We start from the raw sequence: 22,057 nt of genomic DNA, 5'->3' as shown, positions 1-22,057 counted from the left end.
GGCTTTGTCTCCTCAGTTACAACGGGTCACTAGGCATCGTGCCGGCTCGTCTGCAGGGAGCAGCAACAGCATGAGGAGACCCCAGATCCCCACAGTGGGAATGTGGGTCATACTTCAGGAGTCCTCCCCACCTCTCAGCCCCTGTCTTCACGGGCACCAGTGGCTCCATCTCTCTCCTGAGGAGTGGCTGGAGGGTTTGAACCGCTGACCATTTGGTGAGTGGTAAAGGGCTCACCCCACGGTGCCACCAGGGCTCTGAGAAGACTTGGTTTGGAGAGCCACGCCTGTGCGGGAGGGGTCCTGTGTTAACTGAGACGCTGTTTGGCGCTGCCCAAGAGGGTCCCTCCAAACCCCAGTCCTTTTATTTCCAGCTGTGCCAACCTGAATCCGCAGGCGACAAGTGTGGCCAGATGAGCAAGAGTTCACCAGGCTGCGTGTCTATGATTCTTTCCTTAAGACGCTCCTTCCCAAGGTTTAGGGGGCAGAGGAGACTCATTCCATTTGCAGACTTTGGGAGATAAACTCGAATTGTTTTTCAACCTGAGAAAACCCGTGGGCTGGACCGTGACCCAGTGCTGACACACGAAATGCAACTCCGTTTCCTGGCGGAGGGGGTGTGGTGTGGGATTGTTTTCTGAGAACCCTTCTCGATCAGGCCTTAGCTGCAACATTCATGTGTCCCTGAGGTGCATGTCCCTGTCCTCCCTAAGGAGCCGGGCAGCTCCGAGGCGCACCATGCCACAGAGCCACGCCACACCAGCTCAGACGCTGTGTCTGTTTTTCTCCCACTGAAGCCGGTGCTGACTGGTAGACCTGCTTCTGGTCAGGATGCCTCCTCGACCTACAGACCGTGGAAAGCTAGCTCAGTTTGATCCCGGCACAGAGATTTGGGGCACCCCAGCCCCCCAATGCCAGCGAGTCCATCCCAGCCCATAGCTGCCCTGCAGGGTCCCTGAGCAGCTGGCCACCTGGGCGGGAACAAGTGGCCCCGTATCTCTCCTGCACAACAACTGGGGCTCTGTGTGAGGCCGGGGTGACTAGAGAAATAAATCCAGAGACACTCATATATGTGTAAGAGAGAGCTTTACATCAAGAAGTAATTGTATATAAGGAAAACATTCCACCCCATCCATATGCTAGTCCTTCGGTCCCTCTTCGGACTCATGCAGCCACGTGCAATGATGCAGAGTGCATGAAGATCATAGGCTGGTGGCTGCAAAGTTGTGGACCCAGTGGCAGTGGCTCTAGCAGCAACCAGGTTCCGCCAGCAGGAAGGGGAAGGCAGAGGGAGGGCGGGAGGTTACCAGGACCCGTCTTATGAGAAGGTCATGCTCACACGGAGGCATTGTCAGACTGGAACCTGACTGACAGGTTGAAGGCCAGTCCTACACTTGTATATCTTCAAGTTGACTTGCGATTACATAACGACACAGGGTCTCCTCAGCAAAGAGAGCTGGGGGGGCTCTCTGAGGAAGCCCTGCCCTGGCCCTGACGATGCAGCTGGTGTGACTCTTCGCTGTCCCTCGTCCTCTCCAGAATCCTTGGAGAAGTGGGAGCGGCTGACGGTGGCTGACGCCCTGGAGCCTGTGCAGTTTGAAGACGGAGAGAAGATTGTGGTTCAGGGAGAGCCGGGTGACGACTTCTACATCATCACCGAGGTGAGTCTGGCTCCCGTTGGGAGGGTGGCCTTCTGCATGCTGGGCCCTCAGGGCCCACTGGCGAGGCCAGGGCACCCAGTTGCCCGGCTCAGCAGGCGTCCGCATGCTGTTGCACAGTACCCTGTTTCACACGAATCGCGCCCATACCCTTGAAGAATGCTCGCACCCCTGTAACACACCCGCTGCCCGTAGCGTCCAGAGGGCATCTGTAGGAGCATTCGGCAGAGTGCACACCCTGAGTGGCTGCATGGTCTCCACAAGTGACGCTTGGCCGCTTGGCCGTGTCCACCTAGCGCCACTGTCCGTGTTACTTGTGGCTGCTTCTGGCGTAGTCAGGCGTCCTGGGATGGACTTTGGTGGTGGGGAGGTCGTTCTGACTCATGTGAACCAATACCACCTGGCCCTGTGCCGTGTCCTGGCTGGCAGCGCCCAGCTCTGGTCCAAACACCTGAAACTGCCAACCAGGGGCAGGCTGCCAGGGGACAGAGATGGGGGAGGGTCAGCTGGAACTTTTGCTTGTGCCTGGGTACCGAGTGCCATCCCCGCAGGTGTCAGGGCTATGTGGGTGTGGGTACACCTGTTCTGGGCCCGTGCAGCCAGCCCCCAAGTTGCTGGTCAGTCTTGTTCCTGCCCACATCCCTACCCCTGCCCCTGCCCATGCTGCCTGCAGCCTAGAGGGCTGGCATGTGGCTGAGGGATGCTAGAGAGGGAGGGACAGGAGCTGATAGGAGGGTATGACCTGTGCTGACATTGGTGACTCAACACTGGCTGTGGTTTTGGTTGAGAGGGGTGGCAGCCTGAGGACCGGATCTGCGCAGACTCGGGGACAGAGTGCCGCGGGGCTGATGGGAAGCGTCTCCTGCATGTGCCCCTCGGGGGTCATCAGCAGTGAGACCTGCCTGTCTCCTGCCCTCTCTGCCTGCAGGCCTCCCAGCAGGGGAGAGCTGGCAGGCCATGGGGGGAGACCGAGGCCAAAGAGAGAGGCTGAGACCAGACGCCTGGCCAGAGACCCGCATTGGGAATGCTTGTTGGTGGGTGAGTGAGGGAGTGTGGGGGGGGGGGTGTGAGTGAGTAAATGAGTGTGGAGGGCTGAGCAAGCGAGGGAAGGAAGGAGGGAGGGAATGAATGTGTGTGTGTGTGTGTGTGTGTGTGTGAGAGAGAGAGAGAGAGAGAGCGAGAGCGAACGTAAGGGAGCCAGTAAGGCCTAGCGCTTGCCTCCAGCCCCTGAACACGGGTTTCGGCCTATTGGAAAGGACTCTCAGGGAGGTTCTTGGGCCCTTAGGGTAGTTAGGGCTAGAGAAGTATCAGTAACAATGTAGCTTTTAACAAGGAGCAGGGAAGAGAAAACAGCCCCGCCCCTAGGCAGAGCACACTCTGATGTGGTTCTGTTACCAGACACCCCTCTAGAGTGCCCAGGTGGTGCACAGTGTGGGGGGTCTGCCACCAAAAGCGCCTGCCAAGAGCGTCCAGTGTGAGGATGCCGTGTCCATGCTGGGCAGAGGTCGGCCTCTGTGATGGCGACTTGAGGCCAAGTGCTGGTTTGATGGAGGACCCTGCGGAGGCTTGTGGTTGAGAGTCGTGGGCGCCATGGGGCTTCCAGCTATCTGGCCATGTTCTAGCACAACTGGGCAGGATGCCTTGGGGGCTGCGGCCGAGCTGATCTGAAGGGCATTTCAGTGGGGGCTGCTTACCCACTAGGTGTCCAGTGAGCACTGCTGCTGGGGACGGGGCGGCCTGACGGTGTCCTTGTCTAGGAAGAGGGCCCCTGCAGGCGCTGGGTCGGGACTGTCCTGACAGTGCCTTCTCTGCTCTGCTGCCCTGTTGACCTCCACACCATCCCAACATCAGGCCACAGAGACCCGCAGGGTCCCCATGGGCTCGACTCCGGAAGTTGGCCGCCAGGTCTCTCTTCCTAGTCTCTTTCTAGAAGCTTCCCTAACGTCTGTTCGCCGTCACACTGTTCCCCCTCCCCAGGACAGGTGGACAGTGGCCACGTGAGAGGGGCATTGATGGAGAATTGTGCCCTGTTGAGTAGACCCGACCTGACCGTTGGGATCAGGGCAGGGCGCTGCCCCAGAGGGGGCCCAGTAGCTGGTTCTTGGAAATACATCTCCAGGATCTTCTTCCCAGGCCTTCCTAATTTGGGAGCTCCACAGAAACCCCGGGTTCGCAGCGGCCACACCCGACCCTCCACAGACACATGGGGTTGGGGGCTGGGCATGTGGCGCCCTGGCCAGGAGCGAACTGGGCCTCCAGCCTGAGCCGCCCCTGGCTGCCCCGACGTGTCTGTCCTCCGACCCCTCCCCGCGGAGCCACCCCTGGACTCCACCTTTCCCGGTCCAGCAGGGGGAGGCACGCCCGCTGTGGAGAGGGGAGGTTCCTCCAGAACCCACGTGGCTGACGAAAACCAAATCCACTGCCACCACGTGGATTCTGACTCACAGTGACCCTGGGGGCCATGGGCAGAGTGCTGGGCAGTGTGCAGTGCAAACCCACTAGCTGCCCAGCGGGAGAAAGATGAAGCTGCTGCTCTCATGACGAGTTACAGTCTCAGAAACCCCCAGGAGCCGTTCTCAGTCCTACAGGCTGTCAGAAGAGACCCTACGGCCAAGGGTTCGTTTGTGTTTAGTCCCTGCATGTTGCAAACCGTTAAGTACTTAGTTGGCTGCTAACCAAACGGTGTGCTCTTAGAGCCGACCAGAGATGTCCGGAAGATAAGGCTTGGCCACGTGCTTTCGAAAAACCAGCCATGGGAACCCCATGGAGCACAGTTCTCCCCTGACACACCTGGGCTCACCATGAATCAGAGTCGGCTTGCCAGCAGCTGGGCTATTTTTTATTCTTGCATGGCAGGGCCGGGGGCTGGGGGTAGGGTGGGGGTTGGGGCTGGAGGGAAGGACTTAACAAGAGCATATGGCAGAAGCAGCCTTGTGGAACTCCCACATTTAGATCATCGGGTGGCCTGCGGCTTCCTCGGTGATCTTTTAGAAGCTGGTTCCCGAGAGGCTCTTCTTAGAACCCACGTGGCTCTGGCACAGTCTCTGGCCCACAACAGCCGTGAGGCCACCAGTATCAAGCACTAGCCACAGGAGTGTGTCCTCCTGGGGGTGCAGCCCAGGTAGGTCTTCTGATCACAGCAATGAGAACCAACTGCCCAGCTGAGTCCAGCCACTGCCCAGAGCTGAGAGAGAATATGAATGGCAAATGGTCATTTTGACCCACTATTTCTTGGAGTGGGACACTGTTCTCATCAGTTATCACCACCGATGGCCGACTAAACACTGCCTCTTTCTGGCCTGGAAAAGACAAAAGTGGAAGGCAGGCAGCCCCTGTACCACCACCACAAATTGTGTGATACAGGCAGTCCTCACTTTACAATGGGCCTCTGTTCCGGGGACTCGGTTGTAAGTTTGGTTCCCGAAGTGGGATATCGCTTCTCCCCCTCCTAGTTTTCATTATTATTGCCTTTTATTATCTATAAGGACCCTGGGTGTCACAGCAGGTGAAGCACCGAGCTGCCAACCAGGAGGCCAGCAGTTCAAAGCCCCCAGTTGCTCCCTGGGAGGCAGACAAGGCGGGCGGTCTGCTCTGTGCGGATGCCTGCCCTGCAGGATTGGCTTGGAGTTGGGTGACAGTCAAATCAGTGACGCCGGATTCTGATGATGAGCATCTCTGTGGATGGGATGTCATGGTGGCTGCCACCAGGGGCTCAACATAGGGATGGTTGGGAGGCGGGCGCAGGACGAGGGTCGCTAAGGGTCAGAACTGACCGGATGGCAACTACCCACAACAGCAACCTCTTTGTAATTGGATCTTAATTTGTCTTTGGGAGTTGCCAAGAGAAGGATGACATCAGCAAAGCCGGTGCTGAGACATGGTACGCCAAGTTGAACCACAAGGAGTCAGTCACTAGTTGACGGTCCTGTGCGCCTTGCCTTATCTTGAGTCTGCTCTGATCTGTCCTGACTTAAGAGGAATTTTCCATTCCACCTGGAGGCTGATGCCCACAGCCTGGTTCAGTTCAGGGACGAGTCTGAGGTGCTCTGCATGTGCCCTTGAGTTCATCCTGACCTGCGGTGACCCCATGTGCAGTGGAATGCAACACCGCCGGCCCTGTGCCATCCTCCCACGGACTGCCATGTGGGAGCTCACAGGTGCTGCAGCCAGTGTCCACCCATCACTCAAAAGGTCTTTGTCTGGATGAGCCTCTGTGTTCCTAGTTTGCCGTCTTTCCCCAGGGACTGGTCTCTCCTGAGCACATGGCCCCGGATGGGAGGCGAGGTCTCACCACCCTCACTAAGGAGCATTCTGGCCACGCTTCTTCCACGACAGTCTTGAATCGCATTAGAGTCTGGTTATCGACAGTTTAGTCTCGTCCCTTCCCTTCTCTACCAGTCCCATCATTGCCCCCAACCCCAGGGTCTTACCACACCAGCTGGAGCATAGACAGCTGGCCCTGTCAGCAGACACCGTGCCGGGCCTCGGTCTCCCTGAGGGCTCTGCAGGCTGCGTGTCAGCGGGCTTGGTGCCGAGGAGATGAGGAGCTTGGGCAGATGCAGGCCGACCGATGCTTGTTGGCTGGGGACTGGGGTCCCTCACAGATGGCCTGGGCTGACTGTAGCAAATCCAGGAAAATACACGTAGGGGAAAGGACTGGTGGCCAGGCATGGCCGTTGCTCCCTGGGGCGGGGCTGCGGGGATACTCATCAGGATATGGGAGCTGACTAAGTCCTGGGGCATGTGTCCTATGGAGCCCCCAGTCTTGGTTTATCTGGCCACACGCCTATGGGGGAGGCCCCGTCCTCTCCTCTCCACTGGGCAGTGGGAATGGGTGCAGAGAAGCCTCCCTGGCTGCCTGAGGACAGGAGCAGCCAGGCTGGGTGAGGCACGGCCCTCCACAACCAGCTCCCGCCTGCTGTCCAGTGGGTACTCACCAGGGAGGGGCCATGGTGTCCCCTGGGTGTCACACCTGGACCCAGAGGCCTTGCTGGCCATGGGAGGTCTTGATGGCCCCGAGGGTATCTTGCTGGACGGTGGGCCCAGGTGTGTCTCAGGTGCCCAGTGCAGGCTGTGTGGACACTGGTGCATGGTGACCTCGTGCTCAAATGGTGTCCACACAGAGCCTTCTGTCACTGGAGGCACCCAGAGGTGGGGCGGGGCCAGTCCAGACACCCGGAGACCTGGACCAATGGTGTTTGCCATGCATGGTGGTCACTCCGGGAGTACAGCTCATGGTGGACATCGGGTTCCTGTGGGTCCTGGGAAACTCGGTTTGGGTTGGAGAGGGGAGCAGCCTAGTGCTGTCCATACAGCTTTAAGACCAGTGACCCCTTGCCCAGGCTGTGCACTCTGCCAGCGGCATTGTGAGTGCAGATGGGGGGCAGAGGGTGGCAGTGTGGGTGCAGGCGGGGGGCGGGGGGGCAGAGGGAGGCAGTGTGAGTTGCAGGTGGTAGGGAGAGGGCAGCAGTGTGGGTGCAGTCGAGACCGAGGGTGGCAGAGGCCTTCAAGAGAGGAAGAGCTTTCGCAGAGCCCATTGGGGTGCAGCCCCGGCAGACAGTGCTGCCTCTCGCCCCTGAGCGACCTGCGCTCACAGGCCGTGTGCAGGAATACAGAGCACAGCCAGCCTGCACCCTCCTCACAGCTGTCTGTTGGAGCCACTGCTCGATTCCGTCCCTCCGTGAGCGGGCCTCCTCCTGCTTGCTGGCCTCCACATGACCCAGCCTGGGCCTTCCCCAGGGCCTGCCTCCCTGACAGTGTCCAGAGCCCAAGACGCAGGTCCGCCACCTGGCTTCTCAGGTGCATGGGGCACTCCTTCCTGCGGGGGGGAGGGCTATTGGGGGTGGTGGTGGCATGCTTTGCTCAGAACAAGCCGGTGGCAACAACAGAGAGCAGTTGAGAGATTGCCAGGGCTGGGAGAGGGCAAGGGTAGGGGGCTGACTTCTGTCTGCGCTGATGGGCAGTGACAATGGGCAGTGGTGGTGCTCAGAAACGGTTGTCATGGAAAACGTTGTGGTACGTTTTGCCATAGTAAACGTGCATGTCTAGAGCATTGTTACATACAGATACAAACCCATCTCCCCACTGTCCCTGGGTGGTATAGCCCCACCTGCCTGTCTGTTGCCCTCCCCCGTGGGGGCTGGCATGTGGCCCACAGCCTCTCAGGCACCAGCAGGGCCACCCACGTGGGCAGGCATTAGCAGCTCCTCCAGCCCTGGACAGATAGGAAGAGGACCCTGCGGTGAAAGCCGGTGACCAGCAGTGGACACTCCCTGACTGGGCAGTGCCTGCATGTCAGCCCCCGGCCGAGAGCCACGAGGGTGAGGGGGCACAGGAATGGGCGATTTCCCTTGTCATCTATGGGCCGCTACGAGTAGACGCCAATTGGATGGCCCCTGCCCGCGGTAGCTGGCTGATGGGAAGGTTGGCGGGAGTCTACTGCCCGGCACCTCAGAGGAAAGGCCTGGGCATCGTGTCATGAAAGCCCGGCCCAGTCCTGCTTTGGCACCCTCAGGTCGGTGTTGTGGGGCATGGAGTCCAGATGTGCTGGTGGAGCATGGGAAAGGGCTGGGCTGCCCTGCCCCGCCATCCTCTCTTTAGGGGCCCATGAGCCTCATTTACCCAGGGGTCCCTGGCCGGTCATGAGTCTGGCCCGAAGTCTAGCATCTCTGCTCTCCTGGAGGAGGAGGGGGTGATTCTCATTGCTCTCTGATTTTCCCCAAACAGGGGTCCCACACCTGCTGGGACAGAAGGGCTGATGGGCACAGCTCAGTATGCAGTCAGGTCTGGGGGCCGGTCAAGGCAGGGTGGGAGTGGGGGGAGCACCTGTGCGGAGCCCCTCACTTAGAACATGTGAGCTAGGAACAGCCCTGCTTGGCCGGGGGTGGGGGGTGGGGGGGTCTCTGCCCTCAAACAGCTACACTCGGCCCCATCCCCTTGGCCAGGTCTAGGAGGTGAAGTGGGCAGTGGCATCCCTCCCCCCTGCCTGCCCTTTTTTCCTAATCACAGACACCCCCCACCCCACTACAAGCTGCTGCAGCCCCCACCCCTCCCACCTTGCCCCCCAGATGTCGTCCCACAGGCCTGGTTCCCACCCAGGATCTCGTGCTGGAGGGGGGAGCGGGGTGGTGGTGATGTGTGTGTGTGTGTCAGAGGCACTCTGTGAGTGCTTCACACATGCCAGTTTCCAGGATCTGAGCCCTGGGTGGGTGGGGGGGTCTCCCCCCACAGCAGGACCCTGTCCTGGGCAGTCCCATGCACTGTTCCCAGAGCTGGTCCCCAGAGCTCGTGGGTGATGCCGTGGGTGGACATGACTCTGACCAGTCTGCCGATGGTCAAGCTGGGAGCCAGGAGGAGAGAACAGAGGCCGCTGGTGAGGGCTGGAACCTCCACCCACCTCACACACAGTCCAGGGTGCCTCTGAGGGGCCACTCCTCAGGGTGAAGGGAGAGGCTGGGTGGGAGCCTGCCACCAGCCCCTCAGTCCCGGCCTTCCCTTGTTGGGACCAGGCAGTGTTGGGGCCTGGGGAGCAGAGGAGGTCTCCAGACCAGCCTGGTTGTCAGCACGCCCTCTGGGCACTGACGTCTCCAGGAACCCTGCTGAGGGGATTTGGGCAGTGGCTGGTGTGGAGGTCCCTGTGGGCTCTCAGGTTCCCGGGCTGCACCGCCTCCCTGGGAACCTCCACCCAGCTAGGAGCAGCTGGACCCCTGAGAGCCGGCTACCCATAAAATGGAGAGCAGTTCCCATAATCCAGAGGGCGAAATTCCCAGCCTGTTCCCACACGCACTCGCTGAGGACCTAGTGCTGTTGCCTTAGAAACGCTGGCTGAATTTATCTCCCCTTTGCAAATTAGCGTCCGGAAAACAACTGCAAAACAGGGTGTTTCCCAGCTGCTGGTGCTCTGGGGCCTTGCCCTGCCCTCACCACTACCACCCCTGCTCTGCCCGCCCGGAGACCTGTTAATGAGATGGTGGTGGGGGTGCTGCAGAAGGCTCAGCATTCATACGTCCACCCCTCACTTTGGGGACTTCTCAGAAACGGGTCTGAGAAGACGCCGGGGCATGTCTTCTGCCTCCGCCTGCAGTGCCGGCCACCAGGGCTTCTTACGATTGTGCTGCTGGGACAACTCAGACAGGGACCCAGGCACCCCCGGGGTCCAGACTTTCTGGAGCCACTGAGTCTGGGCACACCCCCAAAACTCACCCTCTAGTTGCTGCCGCTTTTGGTCAGTTGCGGACCTGTGAAAACCTCCATGCACCACAGGAGGAGACCCCACCCTGCCCTGCCCTGTCTTCCACCTGAGCCCGTGGTTTGGGCTATGGTGTTTGTCCATCTTGTCAGGGGTCCTTGTCCAGTTCATTGGCCTTCTACTTTACAAGCATGGTGTCCTTCTCCAGGGACCGATCTCTCCAAAGTGCGTGAGAGGAAGTCTCGACCTCGTGTCGAAGGAGCATTCTTATACTTCTCCCAGATCCATGGAATTCTGCATTATTTGCTGTCAACACCTTGCAAACGCGTGGACCTTTCTTCAGCCTTCCTGGTTCGTTGTCCAGCCTTCTCGTGCACAAGGGGTGCTGGCCAACACCGTGGTCTGGGCTGGGCCCTCTTAGTCCTCAGAGGGACACCTTGCTCTTCAGCACGTCCTTTGGGCTGAGGGAATCTCTCAGCCTTTAGCTGAGAAAATCCCGATTCGAGTCTTAAACCAAACAGCAGCTCTGCTTCCTGAGCAGAGATGCTGCCTTGAACCCTGGGGCTCCGTGGAAGTTTGTCTCGAGGGTCCAGTTGGCAACAGCAAGTGGGAAGGCTCCTTGGGACCCTGGGGCCGAGAGCTTATGTTGGGGGTGGGACGCAGCTCAGAGGAGGGGTTGGTAGCTGCACAGCAAGCTTCATGATGGTTGCTTTGCCACTCCATTGTTGGCATGGGAACTGGGCTCCTCTGCGCATGTTCACAGCAGCCAAACCGAAATCATGTGTGAGTCCGGGTTGACCAGAGCAACAAATGCATAGACACTCATATGTGTACAAGAAGGAGCTTTATAAAAAAGAGCAATTAGAAAGAAAATATCCCGGCCCAGTCCGATCAATTCTGTCAGTCCAATATTGGTTCATATGTCCCATACCAACCTTTAAGTTCCTCTTCAGACTCATGCAACACATGCAATGATGCCGAGTGCAGGAAGATCACAGGCCAGTGGGTGGAAAGTCTTGTGGATCCTGTCACAAGTTGACAGGAGGTGATGTCACCACCACACATAGATGATGTTTAAACTTACTTCTGGGGCCGAGAGGCTACATCAAAGTGTTTTGATCTCTGTCTCCTCTTTCTGCTTCTGCTACCCATTTTCTCCTGAAGGTGGGCCCTCCCCAAAAGGGCTCCCTCTGGAGGTGCCTTCTGCCTGTGTCCTCCTGTTTTGCTGGCCCTGAAGCAAGAGACCCACAGAGCTGGCCGGCAAGGCCCTGCTGCGAGACACTCTGGGTGGTCAGAGTGGGAGGACAGGGTCAGAAGGTCACAAAGTTGATCTCTTTGGGTGCTTGCTGTCATTTCTGTGGCCGGGAAATGGCTTTTCCTGACAAATGTGACTCAGAGGCTAGTGCCAACAGAGATGGGGAGAGTCTGAGCAGGCAGCGTGGGGCTGGGTTGCTAGCAATCCGCCCCCCAATACTGATATCCAGAGCCCTATCCTCAACTTCCTTCCTACCCTGACCCTACCCCCACCCCTACCACTTTGGGAACTTCTCACACCCCTACCCCCACCCCCACCTATACCCTTACCCCACCCACACCCATACCCCTACCCCTTTGGGAACTTCTCACACACACCCCTACCCCCACCTCCACCCCTATCCGTACCCCTACCCTTACCCTCCCCCTCCTCCTAATCCTAACACTAACAACTAACTCTAATCCTACCATAGCCCTGAACCCCAAAATAAATCCAACCCCAACCCAACATAGCCAAAACCGAATTTTACCCCACCACACCTCTAATCCCAACCCTAACGCATCTCCCCACCACAGCCATAACCCAATCTGTCCTGCCCCTAACCTCCCCACTGTACAACCCTTACCAAACCCAAGTCTTAGAGTTCACCCAAACCTACCACAGCCCCAAACCTAAGCCCAACCCTAACCTTAGACCCACCCTAGCCCTAACCCCTACACCAACCCTAAACCCAATCCCAGTCCTAGCCCTAACATAACCTTAAACACACTGCAACCCTAACCCTAACCCTAACACCATCCTAAACTGACCATAGCCCTAACCTGAAGCTGCCACTATCGGACCCTAACCCCAACGCCAATCCTGACCCTAACCCACTTTTAACTAACCCCAACCCTAACCCACCTTAGCCCATAACCATAACATGAACACTATCCTACCCTAACCCCAACCCCAGCCTGAGCCCAGACTCTGGCCCTGCCCCCACCCTCTGGACTGACCCTTGGGGACTGCCCTCTGCTTCCACCCGCACTTCCTCCAGCCTCTGCTTTGATACCCTTTCTAATTTGTTGTTAATGCATCACAAAAAGCTTATCGTGCCCCACAAAGTGTTCAAAAATATCATCTCCCCGAGTCCCCCAGAGAGGCCAAATAAAGCTGCCCGACATGCTGCCCGCTTCCAGATTCCAGACACTTCTCGTGACCCCCACCACCCCGCCCACTGTCTCTCAGCCTGGCCCACAGACCTCCCCAGACAGACAGATGTGGAATGTGGCTGCTGATGCCAGGGCCTTGGATTCTCCTGCTGGAGACCCTGGCCCCGCAGCTTAAGCACCATGCAGAGAGGATGGCCCGAGGGATGGATGTTTTGGCCCCAAAATCCTGACGGATGCTCCAGTCTGCACAAATCAGTCTGTTGGCCCAGGCTGGCTCAGGGCAGCAGCAGGGCCTGAGCACCGTTAGTGACAGACGGCTCAAGGGTTTCCAGGCTCAGAGGAAAGCCCCGGGCTATCCCCTCCGAGGCAGCTGTGGCCAGAATCCCTGTCTGGAAGGTGCTCCTGGTGCGCTGGGCTCCAGGAAGCCAACAATGGGCATGAGGAGTGGACCTCCGGAGTTCTTAACTTGGCAGTGCTCACCTCTGACTCAGCGCACAGCCTGGGCTGTCCCTTCCTGGACAGTCCGGCTCTCGATGAGACCCCAGGCTGGGAGGCTTCCTGAGGGGCCGTGAGACCCGCAGGATGGGAGGGCTGAGACCAGGGAGGCCTGGCTGAGAGGCACTGGGCAGCACAGAGCTCCTTCTGCATGGAGGCTCTTTAGATCTGGGATCAGCTGGGGACCCAGACAGGCAACTCCTGATGAGCTCTGCAGAGCACGGGGTGACGAGGCTGGGGCTCTTTCAGGAATGCAGGTGGCCAGGCGGCTGCTCTCTTTCTGCTAATATTAGTGGTGATGGTGGTGATGGTCATAATGGTGGAGTGATGATGATGGTGACTATGATGGTGATGGTATTGCTGCTGCTGGTGATGATGGTGGAGGGGTGATGGCGTAAAGCTGATGGTGAGAATGAAGGTGGTGGTGATGATGATGATAGTGACCATGAGGATGGTGGAGGTGGTGGTGGTAATGCTGCTGCTGCTGGTCATGGGATGACGATGGTGGAGGTGGTGGCGGTGGTGATGTTGAGAATGGTGATGTTGAGAATGATGGTATGGTGATGATAATAGGGTTGGTAAAGTTGATGATGGTGGTGGTGATTGGTGCTGATAATCCTGGTGATGGTGGAGTGATGATGATGGTGAGAATGATGGTGATGGTGGAGGTGATGTTGCAGTTGTGAGCCAGTGAATCCATTGGGACACACAGCAATCCCATAGGACTGAGTAGTGGTGCCCCCTTGGGCTTACAGGGCTCTGTCACCATGTCTTTTCCTTCAGAGATGCTGGTGGGTTCGAGCCCCCAACCTTGTGGGCGTAGCCAGGTGCTTATCACTGTGCCACAAGGTTCTTGACAATGATGACAGCTCAGTGACTGTGGCTCATGATGTGCTTTTCATACTTCCTAAGTCCCTGAAGCGGTGGCCCCGGCACCCCAGTGAGGATGCAGGCACGAGCAGGAGGTGTCGGGGTCCCCGGCCAGCCCCTTCCCCAGCAGCCTGGGTGTTCTTGAAGTGCCCCCTTGAGTCTTGCGAGGACGTGATGAGGCTCTGTGGGAAACAGAGGCTCAGAATGGACCCCCGTCACCGAGTCAGGGCTCCATCCCAGCCCCCTGACTGCAGGAGGCACCCTCAGGTGCAGCTGAAGGTAGGGACGCTTGGGGAATGTCCACTCACCAGCCTGTCCTGCTGAAGTCCTTAAGAAACTCCCCACAGTGCCTCGGTGGCTTGTAAATAGCAACCCAAGTGAAACCAATCAATTCCTCTCTGGCAGCCAGAGGCTCCTGTAACCTCTGGTCAGGAGGCCGCCCTCCAGGTATTCCTGGTCATCTCTGAGCCCAGGGCAGCTGGCGGGCCACATCAGAGAGGCCAGGCAGCCTGGCATGGCCTTGGAAGTGGGGGCTGAAAGCAGTGCACCTCAACTTGAAAGGAGTTGGGAGCAGGGGTGAAGCACCCCAAGTCAGAAGAGCAGCATCCCCAGCTTAAGAAGATGGACAGACACAGTGGCTCAGACGTGGGCACAGTGGTGAGGATGGCTTTGTTCTTTGCATGGGGGTCACTATGGGTCAGAACTGCAACAGCAGGATCCAACAGCGACAGCTCTCTGTTCAGGAATGGGGTAGTAGGTTCCTGGAACTCGGGGGAATGGGAGGTGTGCCCCCAATAGGAAGAGCTGTAGGGGAGTGTAGCCCGACTTTGAAAGGACATGAGGGCAGTGTTTGGTTGGGACAACCATCACTTCTACTTCCAAAATGTCATCATTGCTCCAAACAGAAGCCCTTAGACAACACTCGCCTTCCTCCAGCCCCCGGCCTCTGCCCCCCAAAGGGGAGATGGCACCCTTTCCACTGGGGCACCGTCTGCTTTGGTGAGAGTGGAGCAGAGCACTGGGCTCCAGCAGCACCTGTGCTCTGGGATGTCTGGCACCTTCCCTTGGCTCTGTGCTCCCAAGCTCCACCGCTCCATCCAGCTTGCCTCCTGCCTGGGCAATGGGTGACAGGCACTCGGGCTGGGGGAGTGAGGGCTGGGCCACTCTGCCCAACCCTGTTGGACCTCCTTTTCATGCATGCAGCCGTTCGATGGTGCCTGTGTAGGTTGTCAGGTGTTGTTGACAAATGGGCGTGCCTGTGAAAACCCTGCGTTGGTTAAGGAGCCTGGGTGACAGGCAATGGGCTGCTAACAGCAAAGACTGAAGTTCACATCCTCCAGCTGCTCCTTGGGAGGAAGAGGAGGCTTTCTGCTCCCATGAGGAGTTACGTCTGGGGAACGCTCGGGGCGTCCCGTGTGAGTCGGCATGGCCTCGATGGCTGAGAGCTGGGTTTCCGATGGAGGTGTGATGTCGCCGCCGAGGCAGCAGCATCAGCACTCAGAGAACAGCAGACAGGCTGGTCCCTCCCACGTCCGGAGAGAACTGCTCTCTCCAGGGCTTTGAGGGCGGCTAGCAGCCGCAGGGGAAGGGCGTGGGGCCGAGACCCTGCTCCTGACTGCAGCGTGCCCACCTGCCCCCGTTTCCTGGCTTCAGAGAGCGTAGAGATAATGACCAGGTTTGCAGAAAGGAAGAATCTTGAAAATGCAGGCTTTTTGTTGTTTTTGTCTCTCCTTCCTGGTTTTTATTGCCCCGAGCTGGCTGCAGACAGGAGGGGTCATCCTGGGGCTGGCCCCTGCCCAAGGCCGGTGCAGACAGTCCTTCCCACCAGGCACAGGACCTGGGCCCGCGCCTCCGGTTCCCACAGACAGACGGGCCCCAGTCGTGCCTCTGACCCGGCCCCGCCGCTGGGTAGATGATTCACCGGGAGCTGGCAAGAACGCCCGCCGGTGCCCAGTCACTGGCCGCGTGAGCATGACGGTGGTCATGAGGACAGTTGGGCGAGAGTGTGTGACCGCTGCCTGCAGGTAGCTCACAGATGGCCCCTGAGGAATTCCTGGGGAAATGACTTGGAAGAACACCTGGAAGCCACACACTCAGTGGTGGTCCCTGGTGCCCAGCCCTGAGGGGCAGGCTCAGCAGTGGGGCCCTGGGGTGAGGGAGCGGACCACGGCTTCAGAGAGATGCAGACTCGGTGTTGTGATCAGTACGCGGGGCGCAGGCTTGTCAAGGGTCCCCTTCTGAGCACAAGGTTCTTCAGTGCCTCAGGCAGAAGCTGTGCCCCCCCCCCCAAAGCCACCAATTCCCAGCGACCCCACAGGACAGGGTGGAACGTTGCCTCTACTGTAACTTTTTTCCCGACCAGAAAGCCTCATCTTTCTCCTGGGAAGCAGCTGGTGGGCTTAAGCCGCTGACCGCATGTTCAGCAGTGTGGTGCACAGCCCCGTTGCCCCAGCAGGACCCCACCCCTCCCCTCCAGCCCCTAAGAAACCCATCAGGGCAGTCAGCAGGGGCAGACAGCCTCTCCTGTCTCTCGAGGGGCTCATGGTGGGTTTGAACCGCTGCCCTTGCAGAGAGCAGCCCGGCGCAGAGCGCCCCCCCTACCCCATTGACCCTCACCGCCGTGATGCACAGAGTGCGCCCCCTCCCTCGCCATGGCCCCCACCACCATGATGCACCTGCCTCCTCTCAGTGTTGCTGTGATGTCCGCGTGTCCGTGCCTGTCCTTCCGGCGCCAGGCTTGTCTCGCTCAGCATGAAGGCCCTATGACCTGTCCACGGAGAGCTGTGCACCAGGGTGTCCTCGCTCGCAGTGGCCGGGTGTGGCCAAGCCCGTGTGTCCCCCTCTGTGGGGTGCCTGGACCGTGTCTGCGCTGGGGGTTCAGTGAGCAGGGGTGGGGTGGGGAAGAACTGTGTGTGCTCCTGTTGCCAGGCCTCTCGGGCACATGCTGAGCCACGGGACCCCCAGGACAGGGGATGGGTTTGTTTTCAACACAAATCCAAGCACATGCCCACCAGGCCGCTTGTGCTGGGGATAGTGACTTCCCCGCTCGGATTCTCTGCGGGTTTTGTAGAGGCTCCCCATCACAGATAGACCGTCCTGAGCGGAGCCGGCGGACAGAGACACGGCCCTTGTCTCCTGCACCCGCTCCGGCTGTCCCTGCTGGCCGACCAGGTTTATTTTTAGAGTTGGGTTTGAATCAATAAGTGGGAGATTTTGGGGGAATATGAGCTGGAGTCTTGGAAAATATGTTTTCCAGCTCAAAACTCCAGCCTCTTGGGCCTCCTGCAGAGTGTCTGTGTCCAGGCTGTCTGGGGGACCACGTGGGCGAGGAGCGGTGCGGCCAGCCCCAGCCAGGGGCTGTGTGTGGACTTAAAGTCAGGACAGGCCTGGGAAGCACGTGGTGCCCATGCCTGGGTTCCGCCTGTCTGTCCCATTGTCCCCTTGCTCCTGGTCACCTGTGGGGAGGTACCAGATAGTTGCTACCCCCCCAGGCCTGTCACTCGTGCCCTGAGGCGCGTCACCAGTTGAGATCCCCACTGGAGCTGGGAAGAAGGGAGCCACACCAAGGCTTAGGGGACAAAGGAGCTTGGGGTGAAGGAGGTGGAGGGTTGCGGTAGCTGCTGTGCCTCAGAGTTCCAGGGTAGTGTGTCAGTCTGGGTCGACTAGAGAAACAAATCCAGGGAGACTCATATGTGTGTAAGAGAGAACTTTATATCAAAGAGCAATTGTATATTAGTAAACATTCCAACCAAGTCCATAAATCTGATATTAGCCCATATGTCCAATACCAGCCTGTAAATTCCTCTTCGGACTCACGCAACACATGCAATGATGTCAAATGCAGGAAGATCACAGGCCAGTAGGCGGAAAGTCTTGTGGCTCCAGTGGCAGTGGAAGCATCTCATGTGGCTCCTCCAGCTCTAGAGCTCTGGCTCCATCAGTGTGGTTCCATGTGGCTTGTCAACAGGAATGTCTCGCAGGGAGAGAGTGTGCCCCACCTCCAGGGAGGAAGACAGGAGTTACCAGAATCCTCAGGAGAAGGCCAGGCCCACACAGAGTCCTCATTGGCTATGACCTGCTTGACAGGCTAGACTCCACCCCTTCCTCAAGTTGACAGGAGATGATGTCACTGTCACATACAGGCAGGAAGTCCCAGACTGGGATGTCTCCTGTCTAGTGTCCCTGGGAGGCCCTGAGCAAGGCTCTGCCCCATGGCTCCCTCTCCGTTCCCTGGAGGTCCTTGGTGGCCCTCAGTGATGCCGGGCTGTGCAGAGCTGGTTCTGAGTGAGTTCGTCAAACACCTCCCTGCCCTCGCAGGCCCTTGCTTCGCCAGCCAGGACCGGGGTCCGTCCCCAACCCCCTGCCTGGGGGGAGCCCAGAGCAGGCTGACCAAGTCCTGTGGGACCTGTAGCAGTCCTATTGGCTCCATCTCGAGCCTCAGTCTCTGCTGACATCCTGCAGGCACATGACATCCCGGAGGCAGAGCTGCCAGGCACACACACCTCGGACTGCAACTGTGACAGGGGAACTTTGGGGCCCTCGCCCCGAGGTGGTGAGAGGGGCACTGGGCTCAGGCTGGAAAGGGAAGTGGTTGCCCGCCGGGCTGGCGGCGGCGTGGTGTGGCTGGACACCTTTTCTGGAGGTTCTGGACACAGCAGCAATTCCAAGGAGCTGTGCTTTGGGGCCTGGGGTAAGGGGGCAGGTGTCTGGCCAGTGACAGCTGGTCCCACCCCTGCTGCTACCTGGGGGGCCTGGTGCCACTGGTCGGCCCGAGGGTCTTCTGGCAGCAGGGACCCTGCACTGGGGTGAGGCCCCTGAGTGGTTCTGAAGGGCAAGGAGGGGGCTGCTTGGGGGAGGGGGCAGTGGTGGGGCCAACACCAGGCCTGTTATGTTCATGAGCCTCGAGGCGCCGTTCGGAGATGGGAGTCCAGAAGCTGACATCCCACAGGGCATTACCCCATCCCCATGAGTCCCCCTGTCCCCCTGTCACTGGGATGCAGCTCCACACACACTGCTCCATGGGCCCTGCCACCTTGGGGCCCCTCCAGGGACAGGTAGAGGCTGGCAGCTATTTCTGCCTCCAACCGCAGTGAGGCCTGGCTACCTTTCAGTGAGTCATCTATCCGAGGGTCAGAGATGCCAGTGTTAATCATTAGGAATGGGGACTGTGATCCTCAGCACCCCTGCCAGAGCTCCCAGGTGGCTGGGACAAGTCCAGTTCCTCAGAGAGAAAGTTCAAGGTCAGGGCAAAGTGGCGTGGGGAGGGGGGCTGGTGGGGAACCCCAGGAGAGGCACGTCTAGGGTACCCTGGCTTCTCCCAGCCAGACATCAGGCTTGTCCATGCTTCTGCTGGCTGTCAGGGACCACTTCATTACCTGGTCCAGGTGTGTGTCCCTGTGTCTGTGTGCCCTGTCTGTGTCTGTGTGTGTGTTCCTGCGTGTCTGTGTGTCCCTGTGTCTGTGTGTGTCCCTGCGTGTCTGTGTGTCCCTGCGTGTCTGTGTGCCCCTGTCTGTGTGTGTGTCCCTGTGTGTCTGTGTGTCCCTGTCTGTGTCTGTGTGCCCCTGTCTGTGTCTGTGTGTGTGTCCCTGCATGTCTGTGTGTCCCTGCATGTCTGTGTGTCCCTATCTGTGTCTGTGTGCCCCTGTCTGTGTCTGTGTGTCCCTGTGTCTGTGTGTGTGTCCCTGTCTGTGTCTATGTGTCCCTGTGTCTGTGTGTGTCCCTGTCTGTGTCTGTGTGTCCCTGTGTTTGTGTGTGTGTCCCTGTCTGTGTCTGTGTGTCCCTGTGTCTATGTGTGTGTCCCTGCGTGTCTGTGTGTCCCTGTGTGTCTGTGTGTCCCTGCGTGTTTGTGTGCCCCTGTCTGTGTCTGTGTGTGTGTCCCTGCGTGTCTGTGTGTCCCTGTGTCTGTGTGTGTCCCTGTCTGTGTCTGTGTCTGTGTGTCCCTGTCTGTGTCTGTGTGTCCCTGTGTCTGTGTGTGCCCCTGTTTGTGTCTGTGTGTGTGTCCCTGTGTGTCTGTGTGTCCCTGCGTGTCTGTGTGTCCCTGTGTCTGTGTGTCCCTGCGTGTCTGTGTGCCCCTGTCTGTGTCTGTGTGTGTGTCCCTGCGTGTCTGTGTGTCCCTGCGTGTCTGTGTGCCCCTGTCTGTGTCTGTGTGCCCCTGTCTGTGTGTGTATGTCCCTGCATGTCTGTGTGTCCCTGCGTGTCTGTGTGCCCCTGTCTGTGTCTGTGTGCCCCTGTGTCTGTGTGCCCCTGTCTGTGTGTGTGTGTCCCTGCGTGTCTGTGTGTCCCTGTGTCTTTGTGTGTCCCTGTGGTGGGGGCCAGCAGGTAGGGGTGCTTGCTGTGTGTGTGTGTGTGTGTGTGTCCCTATGGCGGGGCCAGCAAGTAGGGGTGCCTGCTGGGTGGGCTCTCACACACCTCCCATCTCCACAGGGCTCAGCCTCTGTCCTCCAGCGCCGATCCCCCACCGAGGAGTATGTGGAGGTGGGGCGACTCGGACCCTCCGACTACTTTGGTGAGTGACTAACAGAGGCACCCTTCCCTGGAAACCCCCGCCCCCCCTGGTACCCTTCCCCACACCGCTGGAGCAGGAGAGCCAGGGGCAGGAGTAGGGGAAGGCCAAGGCCCTGTCCCCTCCCCCAGTGCCCCTACCCACAGCACCCTCAGATGGCTGCAAAGTAGCAGGGCCAGGGTGCTCTCTGGGTTGAAGGGCCTTCCTGTCTCAGGCTGCCCGGGAGGCTCCCCTTTCCATGGCAGCGCCGCAATGTCCTCGCTCACTGGGGCTCATTAGGCCACGGGAAAACCGTGTCAGAAGCAACAAGGATGTCTGTACACCCGGCCCTGCACACAGACCCTCCTCCACAGTGGCCCAGCCTCCACCCCCACCACCCCCCCAACCCCCCCACCCCCCGTGCAGACAGACTGCTGACTCGCCGCTGACAGCCCTGTCCGCCTCCCCGCAGGAGAGATCGCGCTGCTGCTGAACCGGCCCCGCGCGGCCACCGTCGTGGCGCGGGGTCCCCTGCGCTGCGTGAAGCTGGACCGCCCGCGCTTTGAGCGCGTGCTGGGGCCCTGCTCCGACATCCTGAAGCGCAACATCCAGCGCTACAACAGCTTCATCTCGCTCACCGTCTGAACCCGCACCGCTTACTGCTGCTCGTCCCCGCGGGGGGCTGGTGGGGGACGGGCCTCCTGGTGCAGGGCAGCGCTCCCCCGACCCCCTCACTGGAAAAATATACTCCTCGTGTGCATTTCCACAGGCGCTGGGGGCAGGCGGGCCCGGCTCCAGCGCGGGCGCCTGCTCCCACCCCCACGCCCGCCCGCCCCCTCCACCATTGCTGCACTCTCGGACCTCCGAGACCCCAGCCCACCAGCCCTTCCGGGTGAGGGTGGGTGGGTCCCCAAGGAGGAGGAGGGTGGCCAGCTCACCACCCTCTCGCCCCTGTCTGAGACAGCTATCCACACGGAGTGTCTGGTGGACAGACGGCGGCCCTGGGGGGTTGAGGCTGGAGAGAGAAAGGGCTCCAGGTGGCCTCTGGGACCACTGCATACCCACCCCCTGCTCCCACCCAACGACAAGGGGGCCCCTTCCGCTGCAGAGTTTTAAAAAGTGTCTCCCCCCACCCCCTTCCCATCTCAATGCAGGTGGGTGGCCCTGGCGCATAGTTCCTGAGGGCTGCGATCCCTGGAAACCGAATCTGAGTGTGGGGGGCTTTCCTGTACCAATGACTCCTCCCGATCTCCCTGCGCTCCCAGGGAGCCAGAGGGAAGCTTCCGGTCACCTCGGCAGGGCCGGACAGCCACCGGCAGGCTTCCTGACAATACCCCCTTCTCACTTAGCTTCCCGAGTGACCTCTGGGAGCTCCCATCCCATCCGTTGGCCCGTCCCCCCCACCTCAAGTCACTGACCCCAGCCCTCACCCATCTATCTACCTGCACCCAGTGGTAGGTCCACCAGCAAACACAGGAACTTCCTGTCCAGACACAAGTAGTGGGGGGGGCTGCCTCCGTGTGGCTGGGCCTTATCCCAGGGGGTGTCCAAGGGGCTGCCCTTATTCCAGGGGGCATGGGGAGGGACATCCCCGCTGGCCACAGGTCACTCTGGCCGGTGCTGCGCCCTGTGGCCCTGCCAGTCCCGCCCCACCCAGCTCCCCACCCCCAATGGGCGTGTCCTGCGGGGTGAGCCTGCTTGGTGGGCGTGTCCTGTCATGTGAGTCCCTCCCAGAGGGCATGTGCTGCCTGTGATCCCCGCCCCACCCTGCGAGCTCCTGGGTGCTGCATGCGTATTAAAATATTCCTTGAACAAGCTCTGGACTGGCTGCATCTGTCTGAACCCGGTTCCCAGGGTGCTGAGATCCTTTGCGGGCTCCCTGCCCCCTGGTCTGGCCTCGATGGCACTCAGAGTGGGCGGGGGAGGTGAGGGGACAGAATCTCCGGTTTCAATTTTCTG

At 59.5% G+C, this 22,057-nt stretch overlaps 1 protein-coding gene across 3 annotated transcripts in view; it reads left to right on the top strand.

Moving 5' to 3' along the window:
• The window catches only part of PRKAR1B (protein kinase cAMP-dependent type I regulatory subunit beta), a 90,470-nt gene extending 68,557 nt beyond the window's left edge, over positions 1 to 21,913 (top strand). For all 3 annotated transcript variants that reach the window (XM_004705534.3, XM_045284976.1, XM_045284981.1), the window contains exons 9-11: positions 1,537 to 1,658; positions 20,041 to 20,122; positions 20,571 to 21,913. In XM_004705534.3, the coding sequence (XP_004705591.1) occupies positions 1,537 to 1,658; positions 20,041 to 20,122; positions 20,571 to 20,743 (377 nt within the window). In that variant the 3' untranslated portion in view covers positions 20,744 to 21,913. The remainder of the gene's footprint in view (positions 1 to 1,536; positions 1,659 to 20,040; positions 20,123 to 20,570) is intronic.
• The last annotated feature ends 144 nt before the right edge of the window (positions 21,914 to 22,057 follow it).

The sequence above is a fragment of the Echinops telfairi genome, unplaced genomic scaffold (assembly GCF_000313985.2).
Source record: "Echinops telfairi isolate 266 unplaced genomic scaffold, ASM31398v2 ScPeMD7_5;HRSCAF=22, whole genome shotgun sequence".
Classification (NCBI taxonomy): Eukaryota; Metazoa; Chordata; class Mammalia; order Afrosoricida; family Tenrecidae; genus Echinops; species Echinops telfairi.
This window is presented reverse-complemented; position numbering and strand designations above follow the sequence as displayed.